Genomic DNA, 13,233 nt, shown 5'->3' with positions numbered 1-13,233 from the left:
GCCAACACCTCAGTAGCAGGCCCACCAACTGTGGACCTAATTGCAGACACAGATGCTGCGCTATCCTCCTGCAGACCTGGCTGTAGTCCTGCTTATCCTTGGTTTTGCTACCAGCTCTGAACTTATATGGATTTAGCAGGAGTCACACTTAAACCAACCCCAGTAATAGGTTCCCAAGCCATAGTCCTGACTGAAAACTTTGAAGCAGTCCCATGATCAAGCACCAGCTCAACTTGATCATGGTCCTGGAAACAGTAACATCTATCCAGGATGAACTATGCCCACTGATACCCCTATTAACAAGGGTATCAGACCTGATATCAACCATAAACCCTACTACAGACAGAGATGCAGCCCTATGACCCAGATCCAGGCTCACCTGACTACAATCCTGGAGGTAGTACTGGTTGACTAAGAATCCAACAGGAGAAAGTCAACACCTGCCAAAACCATTTGTAAAGACTGGAAGAGGGGACATGCTCCTTCAACTGCACAAAGACAAATGCAAGTCTACAAGAATAAAGAATCAGGCAAAAATGATACATCTAAGGAAAGCAATAAAGCTTCAGAAACCAACCCTAAAAACTAACAGAGATCAAAGAACTATTTGATAAAGAATTCCAAAAAAATATCTTAAAAGAGCTCAGTGAGCTGCAGACAACCAAGCGAAATCAGGAAAACGACACATGAAAAAAATGAGAAATTCAGTACAGAAAGAGAAAACATTCAAGAAGAATGGTTACAAGAATCTTACTGCTAGAATAAATATATACAGCACATATGTATACAGTATATGCACAGAATATATATATCATAGATTATTATATACTGTAGTGGTGGCATGGAAGTCACTTTTAATACTAGCATATAAATTAAAAGACAAAAGTAGCAGAATAACTGTAGCCACTGATATTTTTAAATAAAAGCACAATATGAATATAAGTAAAATCTGACATCAATTATATATTAAGTTCTTATGATTTAAAAGGGACTGCTATAATTTTTAAATGTTGATACAAATCCTATGGAAAAGATAAAACATATAGTAGATACACAAAAGAGAACCATAAAAGAATCAAAGAACACCACCGAAAAAATTTCATAAAACCAAAAAAAAAAAAAAAAAGCCAAGAGATAAATAAGAGAACCACAAAACAGACAGAAATTGATTTTTTTTAAAAATGACAATGGTAACTCCTCACCATGCTGTCAATAATTACTTTGAATGAAATGGACTAAACTTCATAATCAAAAAACAGAGTAGCTGAATGAATTAAAAAAATAAGACTCAACTATATGTCTCCTACAAGAGATTCACTTTAGATTTAAGGACACACAAAGGCTGAAAGTGAAGGGGTGAAGAAAGGCATTCCAAGCAAATGATAGCCAATGAGAGAGGTGGCTATATTTATACTAGAAAAATAGACTTTTTTTTTTCATTTATTTGTATTAGTTGGAGGCTAATTTCTTTACAATATTGTAGTTGTTTTGGTCATACATTGACATGAATCAGTCATGGATTTACATGTATTCCCCATCCCTTCCACCCCAATAGAAAAATAGACTTAAAGTCAAATTATCATAAAAGACAAAGAAAATCATTGTACAATAATAAAAGGGTCAATTTGTCAGGATAATGTAACAATTATAAATATATTTGCTCAGTTCAGTTCACTTCAGTGGCTCAGTCACGTCCGAACTTGGCGACCGCACGAACCGCAGCATGCCAGGACTCCTTGTCCATCACCAACTCCCGGAGTCCACCCAAACCCATGTCCATCAAGTCAATGATGCCATCCAACCATCCCATTCTCTGTCATCCCCTTCTCCTCCTGCCTTCAATCCTTCCCAGCATCAGGGTCTTTTCCATTGAGTCACTCTTTGCATCAGATGGCCAAAGTATTGGAGTTTCAGCATCAACATCACTCCTTGCAATGAACATCCAGGACTGATCTCCTTTAGGATGGACTGGTTGGATCTCCTTGCAGTCTGAGGGATTCTCAAGAGTCCTCTCCAACACCACAGTTCAAAAGCATCAATTCTTTGGCACTCAGCTTACTTCACAGTCCAACTCTCACACCCATATATGACAAGTGGAAAAACCATTGCCTTGACTAGACGGACCTTTGGTGGCAAAGTAACGTCTTTGCTTTTTAATATGCTGTCAAGGTTGGTCGTAACTTTCCTTCCAAGGAATAAGCATATTTTAATTTCATGGCTGCAATCACCATCTGCAGTGATTTCAGAGCCCAGAAAAATAAAGTCAGCCACTGTTTCCACTGTTTCCCCATCTATCTGCCATGAAATGATGGAACCGGATGCCATGATCTTAGTTTTCTGAATGCTGGACTTTAAGCCAACTTTTCACTCTCCTCTTTCACTTTCATCAAGAGGCTCTTTAGTTCCTCTTCACTTTCTGCCATAAGGGTGGTCATCTGCAAATCTGAGGTTATTGATATTTCTCCCGCCAATCTTGACAACAGCTTGTGCTTCCTCCAGCCCAGCGTTTCTCATGATGTACTCTGCATAGAGGTTAAATAAGCAGGGTGACAATATACAGCCTTGACGTACTCCTTTTCCTATTTGGAACCAGTCTGTTGGTCCATGTCCAGTTTTAACTGTTGCTTCCTGACCTGCATGCAGGTTTCTCAAGAGGCACATCAGGTGGTCTGGTATGCCCATCTCTTTCAGAATTTTCCACTGTTTATTGTGATCCATGCAGTCAAAGGCTTTGGAATAGTCAATAAGGCAGAAATAGATGTTTTTCTGGAACTCTCTTGCTTTTTCCATGATCCAGCAGATGTTGGCAATTTGATCTCTGGTTCCTCTGCCTTTTCTAAAACCAGTTTGAACATCTGAAAGTACACAGTTCATGTATTGCTAAGCCTGGCTTGGAGAATTTTGAGTATTTCTTTACTAGCACATGAGATGAATGCAACTGTGTAGTAGTTTGAGCTTTCTTCGGCATTGCCTTTCTTTGGGATTGGAATGAAAACTGACCTTTTCCAGTCCTGTGGCCACTGTTGAGTCTTCCAAATTTGCTGGCATATTGAGTGTGACACTTTCATAGCATCATCCTTTAGGATTTGAAATAGCTCAATTGGAATTCCATCACCTCCACTAGCTTTGTTCGTGGTGATGCTTCCTAAGGCCCACTTGACTTCACATTCCAGGATGCCTGCCTCTAGGTGAGTGATCACACCATCATGATTATCTGGGTCGTGAAGATCTTTTTTGTACAGTTCTTCTGTGTATTCTTGCCAAATTCAGACTTAAATTGAAGGAAGTGGGGAAAACCACTAGAGCATTCAGGTACAACCTAAATCAAATCCCTTATTATACAGTGGAAGTGAGAGATACATTTAAGGAACTAGATCTGATAGACAGAGTTCCCGATGAACTACGGACGGAGGTTCGGAGGTTGGTGACATTGTACAGGACACAGGGATCAAGACCATTCCCAAGAAAAAGAAATGCAAAAAGGCAAAATGGCTGTTTGAGAAGGCCTTACAAATAGCTGTGAAAAGAAGAGAAGTGAAAAGCAAAGGAGAAAAGGAAAGATGTAAGCATCTGAATGCAGAGTTTCAAAGAATAGCAAGGAGAGATAAGAAAGCATTCCTCAGCAATCAATGCAAAGAAATAGAAGAAATCAATAGGATGAGAAAGACTAGAGACTTTTTCAAGAAAATAAGAGATACCAAGGAAACATTTCATGCAAAGATGGGCTCAATAAAGGACACAAATGGTATGGACCTAACTGAAGCAAGAAGACATTAAGAAAAGGTGGCAAGAATACAAAGAAGAACTGTACAAAAAAGATCTTCACAACCCAGATAATCATGATGGTGTGATCACTCACCTAGAGTCAGACATCCTAGAATGTGAAGTCAAGTGGGCCTTAGGAAGCATCACTACAAACAAAGCTAGTGGAGGTGATGGAATTCCAGTTGAGCTATTTCAAATCCTAAAGGATGATGCTGTGAAAGTGATGAACTCAATGTGAGCAAATTTGGAAAACTCAGCAGTGGCCACAGGACTGGAAAAGGTCAGTTTTCACTCCAATTCCAAAGAAAGGCAATGCTAAAGAAAGCTCAAACTACCACATAGTTGCACTCATCTCACATGCTAGTAAAGTAATCTCAAAATTCTCCAAGCCAGGCTTCAGCAATATGTGAACCGTGAACTTCCAGATGTTCAAACTGGTTTTAGAAAAGGCAGAGGAACCAGAGATCAAATTGCCAACATCTGCTGGATCAGCGAAAAAGCAAGAGAGTTCCAGAAAAACATTTATTTATGCTTTATTGACTATTCCAAAGCCTTTGACTGCATGGATCACAATAAACTATGGAAAATTCCGAAAGAGATCGGAATACCAGACCTCCTGGTGTGCCTCTTGAGAAACCTGTATGCAGGTCAGGAAGCAACAGTTAAAACTGGACATGGAACAACAGACTGGTTCCAAATAGGTAAAGGAGTACATCAAGGCTGTATATTGTCACCCTGCTTATTTAACTTCTATGCAGAGTACATCATGAGAAACGCTAGGCTGGAAGAAGCACAAGCTGTTGTCAAGACTGGCAGGAGAAATATCAATAACCTCAGATTTGCAGATGACACCACCCTTATGGCAGAAAGTGAAGAAGAACTAAGAGCCTCTTGATGAAAGTGAAAGAAGAGAGCTAAAAAGTTGCCTTAAAGCTCAGTATTGACAAAAGTAAGATCATGGCATCTGGTCCCATCACTTCATGACAAATAGAAGGAGAAACAGTGGAAACAGTGGCTGATTTTATTTTTCTGGGCTCCAAAATCACTGCAGATGGTGATTGCAGCCATGAAATTAAGAGACGCTTACTCCTTGGAAAGAAAGTTATGACCAACCTAGATAGCATATTAAAAAGGAGAGACATTACTTTGCCACCAAAGGTCCGTCTAGTCAAGGCTATGGTTTTTCCAGTGGTCATGTATGGATGTAAGAGTTGGACTATAAAGAAAGCTGAGCACCAAAGAATTGATGCTTTTGCACTGTTGTGTTGGAGAAGACTGTTGAGAGTCCCTTGGGCTGCAAGAAGATCCAACCAGTCCATCCTAAAGGATATAAGTCCTGGGTGTTCACTGGAAGGACTGATGCTAAACCTGAAACTCCAATACTTTGGCCACCTGATGCAAAGAGCTGACTCATTGGAAAAGACCCTGATGCTGGGAAAGATTGAGGGCAGGAGAAGGGGACGACAGAGGATGAGATGGTTGGATGGCATCATCAACTCGATGGACATGGGTCTGGGTGGACTCCCGGAGTTGATGATGGATGGGGAGGCCTGGTGAGCTGTAGTTCATGGGGTTGCAAAGAGTCAGACACAACTGAGGGACTGAACTCAGCTGATGGTACTTGTGATATCTGAAAACACTGGAAGCCAAGGTGGTAGCAAACTATAGTTCTGAGTAATTCTAGCTAAGCAATGGCACGCCATTCCAGTACTCTTGCTTGGAAAATCCCATGGACGGAGGAGCCTGGTAGGCTGCAGTCCATGAGGTCGGTAAGAGTCAGACACGACTGCGTGACTTCACTTTCACTTTTCCCTTTCAGGCACTGAAGGAAATGGCAACCCATTCCAGTGTTCTTGCCTGGAGGATCCCAGGGCCGGGGGAGCCTAGTGTGCTGCCATCTATGGGATCGCACAGAGTCGGACACTGAAGTGACTTAGCAGACTTAGCAGCAAGATCAGTGAAAGGACGAACAAAAATATCTCTTAAACCATGGTTTCCCAAAAAAAGTTCATATTTATTTACCTAGAAGTCCATCTTTGTGTCTATTACACAAAGATCTACATTTTTTGAAATACTTATTGGATAGGTTTTTTGTTTAACAAATATTTTACAGCAGCTTTTACATCCTTATTCCTCAAGCTGTAGATTATAGGATTTAGCATGGGAGTAACTACACCATAAAACAGAGAAATGAGCTTGTCAGAAGCTTGCAACTTGTTTTCTCCATGCAGTTCTTGAGTCTTGGGTTTGGCATACATAAAGAAGATGGTACCATAAAATAGAATTACCACAGTCAGATGTGCTGAGCAGGTAGAAAAGGCCTTATGTCTCCCTGTAGCTGAGTTCATTCTCAAGATGGTATAGAGGATGAACATGTAGGAGAAAAAAATGACCAGCAGTGGAAGAACTAGAAATGCCATATTTGATACCATCATGGTGACAATATTGAGAGATATATCAGTACAAGCTAGCTTGAGAACAGCTAATATTTCACATGTGAAATGATTGATTACATTGTTCTCACAGAAAGGCAATCGCATGGCAAGAGATGTTTGCACAATTGAGTTGATTCCGCCAGAGAGCCATGACACAGAAGCCATCAGGACACACACCACCCTGCTCATGATGACAGGGTATCTCAGAGGGTTACAGATGGCCACATAGCGGTCAAAAGCCATCATGCCAAGGAGGAAACACTCTGTTGACCCCATTGCAAATCCTAAGAACATCTGCAATGCACATCCAGAGAAGGAAATGCTCCTTTTCTTTGAGATTAAGCTCACCAAAGTTGAAGGAACAGAGGAAGATGTATAGCAGATATCCAGAAAAGAGAGGTTTCCCAGGAAGAAGTACATGGGGGAGTGAAGATGGGAATCAAAAATGCTTGCGGTGATCAGAACACCATTGCCAATCAGAATGACTAGGTACATACTTAGAATTACAACAAAGTAAACAATCTCAATCTTTGGGTATTCAGAAAGACCCAGAAGAATAAATCCTAGCACAAACGTCTGGTTAATTTTCTCCATGTCCTCTGCTTTCAGGATGTCAAAGGAAGACCTCATATAAGATATGTTCACTGCCAGGAAACAAGTGTTACATGTTACACATTACCTGAGCAATTAATTTTTAAAGAATGTATTATAAGGAGTGTTTACTTGAAGCCCTGACATCCAGTTATCTTCAACAATGTGTATCAACAAAATACAATAAAACTGGAAATGATTAAAGTATCTATGCTATTGCCACTATGTGAAGATCTACCTATGAATAAAGAAACATATAGAAGTAACTTTTCCTGTTGAGGACATGTTCCTGGGTTGAGGTTTCTAAAACTCCCGACTAATTAGTAATTATAAGCCTGACTTCATCTGTCCTAGAAAGTAAAGAGTGGAAATGGCAAAAAAGCACTCAATAGGACTGGAAATTTTAAATTGCAATTCACAATGGTCAAAATTCACAGAGACTCTGATTTTGGGGGGGGGCATACATCTTTCTATGCCTGACACTGCATAGTATATATTAGTCAACTTAATTGTTTTATAGATAATTAGTAATAATAAATTGAATAGCATAAACTGAAATTTAACATCTGTTTAAACACAGATATCTGTTGATTTCATATTCCAGCTCCTCTTAGTTTCTTGTATGGCTGTTCCTATGACAAGACCACTGCATACACCAGCTCCACGCGAATGTTACAGACAACCTTTGGAGAACATTACATAGTCTCTTCACTTATTTTTACTCTGTGGCTTCAGAGTGTATCTTCATAATTTACTCACTTAAGTCAACCTAAGAAAACACAGCAAAAAGGTTTAAATATTTTTTATAAATAGGCATACATGGGTATATGTACTATTTTATGTTTAACAGAATATAATCACTGTTTATACTATCCCCATTTTTCAAATATTAAAAAGTGGAATTTTTCCAAGGTTGACCACATAGTAAATAGTAAAGTGGAGCTCAAAGCTCAGATCAAGTGTAGTTCACAGCACCACTACTTTTAGTATACACATGGGTCATCACATGGTAGGGTTTTATGAGACTTTTAGCAGAAACATAATAAAAGGCATTAAGACATTTAGATTAATGTGTTTGTCACATTATTGGATGTGAAAACTGATCTTTCCATAACCACCACCATATTGGACATTGGGCAGAATCGCCAACTTAGTCCTCACGTGGCGGCAGATGCGAGGATTTCAGCGTGGCCCACTTTCGCCTACTCTGTCACTTAGTTTCCCATGTGAGAGGAGCTGGGGAAATCACTATATAGCAGATCTTACTTAGAATCAGAAATCCAATCAACAGAGGGAGTCATACTAAGGAACAATTTAATTAAGAATACACAACAGAAATATCACAACTTTGAAGAGAAAGACAATAAGGGAATATAAAAATCTCAATTTTGGAGATGAAAACTTTAGCCCAAATGACATTGTGAAGCTTAAGGAAAGAATTTTCCTTAAAGAAGAGAAAGAGGAGGACAAAACCTTCATTTCATTTATGCAACAATTTCTTACTTCAGGATCTTGTGTGTCATATTTTAGGCTTGAAATTAGTTCACTTGGCTAATGTCACATGACTAAAATCAGGAACAAGCAATATTTATAGTTCATTATCTTCACATTACAATTTTGCCTAACTGGTAGCATTAAAATTTGTATAAAATCATGTGTCAACAGCAGGCTGTTGTTAGTGAGAACCTTAGAAGAGTCAAGGTCACAAAGTCAAACTGACCTTCATTCAATAGTGCCAAGAACAAGGAGGCAAAGATCCAACACTTATCCTATACTACTTCACATGACAAGTCAAAATTCTCCCCAATGAGGCTCAGAAATTGGTGAGAGGATGCACTGGATAAGGGACATGAGCACCCTGATCAGACCAATCACTAATAGAAATGATGGCAAGATTTACCAGGATACATGAAGATGTTTTAACCAGGCTCGTTGAATCCCCAGGACTGCAGCGACTGTTGTCTTCCTCTTCCAGACAATTGCGATGACAATGCATCTGAGGCTATTTAAACTGCTTCTTCCAGCCAACTGTTCCAAACCTTTCCATCCTAGGCAGAATCTCTCACTAAGTCAAATACGCCTTGAACTAGGCTTGTTTTGCTACCTTTGCTTTACTTCTGCTCCCAGCACTTTAAACTGTTTATGTTGTTATATTGTGAGGTAACGAGAGACATGGGGGAAGGAGTTTATTTGTCTTGTTCATCCTTCTATACCTAAGTCTAATACTGTGGCAGCATATAATAGATGGGTTCTGACTGAATTGGTAAAGGCTTATTTTCTAGACTCAAGCAGTATTTGTGAATTAATGATCAGGAAAACGTTAACATGTCACATTTGTTCATCAACATCAGGTTTTAGCTTTTTAAACTATTTTTCAGTCAATACTAACAAACAGCCATCTTATATAAACTATTACCATTTACCCATTGTAAGTACAGAGGATCATTTAATATTTAAAAAAATACATATGACATGGGTTTTTACAGTGGAAAAGCATCTCAGATTAGAATCAAAGTCTTTGGTTTGAGGTACTCTGACTCTAATTAATAGCTGTCTTCTCATTTGTAAAATGATAAAAATATTTGCCTTACGTTCCTTAGAGGAATGTTTTTAGGAAATAATGAGATAGCCTATGGAAATTAAGGATTAACAGAGTATACAAATAATAATGAAATAATGATAGTCATAATGATTCACAGCTGTATTTTAGTGATAAACTGATACCTGTGTTTCATCAGGCTATTCACATTACAAATTACCACTTAATGATAGCTTTAACTATAGACTGAAAAGATACAGTGCCATGACAATCAAGATTTACCATTATTATTGATAAATTATTTCTACCGCCTAAAAGAACTTGCTACATTTCTTGTCAGTACTTACTGTCAGCATTCTGAATTAAGATCAGGTTCAACAAACAATGTTTGGTTCCTCAGATGTGGAAGAATAAATATTTGTTATGCAACAGTTGTAATTGTTCCCCTGTTCCCAAAACAATTTAAAGTTGGAATGAGAGATCAGTGGAATGGGAAACTTTTGGTGCATTAGGGACATTGTCCCACAGACACAATTAAGAGTGGTGTTGGGAACAAACTGTGTCTGAACTAAAACTCCAAACTGAAATGACATTCTCCTACCCATGTAACATTTGAATACAGGAGCAAATGTTCACCAAAGTAATTTCATGAAATATGAGAGCTTTTTAGTTCAAATTATGACCAAAATAATGTTAATTCAAAGTAAGAACTTATTAATTCAAATGAAAATTATCAAAATGAAATGCTTGAATTGAGAAGTAATCAATTTAATTGATCAGTTCAATTCATTGTGAATTCAATGACAAATTTAATGATTTTGCTTTTTTATATTCATTATTCTAGATAGGTCGATTTTGTGCAGGATGGCATCACAATTTTGGTAATGAAAAAAGATACTGAAAAGCAATAAAATAAATTCCCAGCACAAAAGGGAATCCATATGTTTAAGGCCACAAAAGTAAAGAAGAAAAAGAGCAGGAGGAAGAGGAAAAGCAGGAGAGAGAGGAGGAAGAGGGGAAGAAGTACAGAATGGGCAGTTAAAGGTATGAATTCAGGAAGATAAACAATTTATTACTGAATTAAATGTTTTAGGAAAGTTTATTTTATTATACTGTAGATAATACCAACCTTTGGCAAAATTACTCTTCAGAAATAAAGAGGCCATAACGACTTTCCCACACAAAGCTGAAGGAATTTAGCACCATGATTCACTTTACCAGAAATGCTAAAAGGAGTTCTTCAAGAGGAAATGACAGAGAACACTGATCAAAACTGGAGACAGGGAAAAATAATCTTGAACAAGAGAAGAAAGGGAGGTAAATTGAGAACAGATGAAACTGCAGAGGTGTTTGTTGGTGGGACCTAGGCAAGAAACTGCTTCTTTTTTCTGACTGAAGTAGGAGGTGGAATCCTCGGCCAAAAAAGCAAAAGGATTGCAGAGCAAAGAAGAACTTCAAGAAATTCAGATATGTGAAGTTGATTTCCATGGAAACCCCGTCATCCTCTGATGACAGTTGTGGCAGCTTTGCTTCTGATAATTTTGCAAACACAAGGCTGCAGGTGGACCGTCAGGGCTGTCGGACCCGCAGTCAGGGCACACGGTCTGGACCCCTCCGCGTGGCCATGAAGTTTCCCACACGACGCACCAGGGGAGCAGCCAGCAAAAGAACTGTGCCCCCTGGGCCCCCGGAGAATTCTGTGACCGACTCCAATTCTGACTCGGAAGATGAAAGTGGCATGAATTTCTTGGAGAAAAGGGCTTTAAATATAAAGCAAAACAAAGCAATGCTTGCAAAACTAGTGTCAGAATTAGAAAGCTTCCCTGGCTCCTTCCCTGGGAGGCGTTCCCTGCCGGGCCCCAGTTCACATCCAAAGACACCCAGGAGGCGCACGTTTCCAGGTGTCGCCTACAGGAGAAACCCTGAGCGGAGAGCTCGTCCGCTCACCAGGTCCAGGTCCCGGGTCCTTGGGTCACTCAGGGCCCTGCCCACGGAGGAGGAGGAGGAAGAGGAGGACAAATACTTGTTGGTGAGGAAGAGGAAGCCCATGGTCGGCTACATGAATGAAGATGACATGCCCCGAAGTCGTCGCCCCGGACCCATGACCCTTCCTCATGTCGTTCGCCCGGTGGATGAAATCACGGAGGAAGAGTTGGAGAACATCTGCAACAACTCCCGAGAGAAGATCTATAACCGTTCACTGGGGTCAACTTGTCATCAGTGCCGTCGATACCAAGACAAACTGCAGAAACCCAGAGTGCTGGGGCGTTCGAGGCCAATTCTGTGGTCCCTGCCTTCGAAACCGTTATGGTGAAGAAGTCAGGGATGCTCTGCTAGACCCAAACTGGCACTGCCCACCATGTCGAGGGATCTGCAACTGCAGCTTCTCTCGGCAGCGAGATGGGCGGTGTGCGACTGGGGTGCTCGTGTACTTAGCCAAGTACCATGGCTTTGGGAACGTGCATGCTTACTTGAAAAGTCTAAAACAGGAGTTTGAAATGCAAGGATAATAATTGGAAGATCCGCTACCTGCCTTCCACTTCGCAACTCTTCCTTGTTAAAGTTTCCAGCTTTATCATGTGATGGAAATCCGGGTTAAGAATTCTGAGGCTCAGTCTGCCTTATAGGCAAATCAAGTTGTCGTCATTAAATGCGCACGTGTGTCTGGGCATCCCAGAAGTGTAGTGCCAGCTGTCCTCTGCCCTCCTGCAGTGTCTCCTTTGCTTTTCTGCCCACCCTCGCCCCGTGCTGTCCTCTTACTTTCAATGATTCTCCTCCATCATTTAGTTTCGGAATCCTTTTTAAACGACAGTTTCATGAAAGCATGTTGGATTTAATTGGCGTTGAAATAGCCCTGGAATCCACACATAAAACCAAGCACTTAGAAACACAGTGGTAGTATTAACTACCTCTACCCAGTTTCAGAGACTATCCCTGTAACTTGCTCACTTGTAAACACTGGGTCTGATATAGTGTTTGTCAACATTTTTAGCAGAATCAAGGCACAAAAGTCGTAAGACCATGTGGAAAAATTAGGTGATTTTTGGCAAGTGGAGTATATGACTTTGGAGGCTTCTGAGGAGAATATTCCGTGTATTTTGCTTGTGATTCAAGTTGTCACAGTTGAGACTTAGTTGCTGCTGACTTCCTCTGCCGTGTGCATCTGGCCCACTGGTCACAATATGAAGGTTCGAGGACAGTACTAAGCTTGAAATCATTGTAGAAAAGCCATCCTAGGAAATTGAGATGGGGAGGCTTCAGGAGTAGGCCAATCTTTGAATTCATGGAATCAAACCTCAGGATAATTGAATTTGTCAAGTTTATTTCAGCTCATAACATAAGGTGTTTCAAATAAATTCTTGGTTATTTTGCATGGAAATTTGATACTTAAGCTCCGCTACAATCCTTTGCAGTTTTTGCTTTCTTGAAGAAATTACAAGCCAGGCATAGAGGATTCATGTTCAGGTTTGAAGCACTTTTATAACTGAGAAGTGCCTTTTTTGGAGGAGGGTGACTTAAATTTTAACAGTTTGCGAACTTGCCATCTCTGCCAGTTTAGTTTCTGGGCAGAGTCATGTGTTGTCTCTCCCTTGCCCTGTTTTGGCATGAATCAAATCTCTCTGTAGAGGTAGAGTCAAAGTGTGTGTGTATTCATTTTGCTTTGCATCTGCAGCCTGTAGCTGTGCCAGTTCAGTTCAGTATTTGGTGCATAATTGGACCTTGAATCAATAAATGTAAATAGAGCTTTTGAGAAAAAAAAAAAAGAGGAAATGACAGAACACTAATTAGGAAGCATCACTATGAACAAAACTAGTGAAGGTGATGGAATTTCAGCTGAGCTATTTAAAATCCTTAAAGATGATGCTGTGAAAGTGTTGCACTCACATGCTGGAAAATTTGGAA

The 13,233-nt window shown here is 39.9% G+C and overlaps 1 protein-coding gene, 1 long non-coding RNA gene and 1 pseudogene across 2 annotated transcripts in view; 1 reads left to right on the top strand and 2 right to left on the bottom strand.

Moving 5' to 3' along the window:
- Window positions 1-13,233, bottom strand: part of LOC139032413 (uncharacterized) — a 123,744-nt gene that overhangs the window by 17,728 nt on the left and 92,783 nt on the right. The window lies entirely within an intron of this gene.
- On the bottom strand, window positions 5,303-8,301 carry LOC110122779 (olfactory receptor 13C3). Its single transcript, XM_020870325.2, has one exon. It carries the CDS (start codon window positions 6,828-6,830, stop codon window positions 5,841-5,843), a length of 990 nt encoding a protein of 329 aa, XP_020725984.2. The 5' UTR covers window positions 6,831-8,301; the 3' UTR covers window positions 5,303-5,840.
- LOC110122778 (cell division cycle-associated protein 7 pseudogene) lies at window positions 10,762-12,031 on the top strand (annotated as a pseudogene).

Source organism: Odocoileus virginianus, chromosome 31 (assembly GCF_023699985.2).
Source record: "Odocoileus virginianus isolate 20LAN1187 ecotype Illinois chromosome 31, Ovbor_1.2, whole genome shotgun sequence".
Classification (NCBI taxonomy): Eukaryota; Metazoa; Chordata; class Mammalia; order Artiodactyla; family Cervidae; genus Odocoileus; species Odocoileus virginianus.
The sequence above is the reverse complement of the archived record's forward strand: the minus strand, read 5'-3'. Positions and strand labels throughout refer to the sequence as shown.

Excerpts from the sequence above, each read along its gene's own strand:
- LOC110122779 (XM_020870325.2), bottom strand. The coding sequence starts at position 6,830 with ATGAGGTCTTCCTTTGACATCCTGAAAGCAGAGGACATGGAGAAAATT.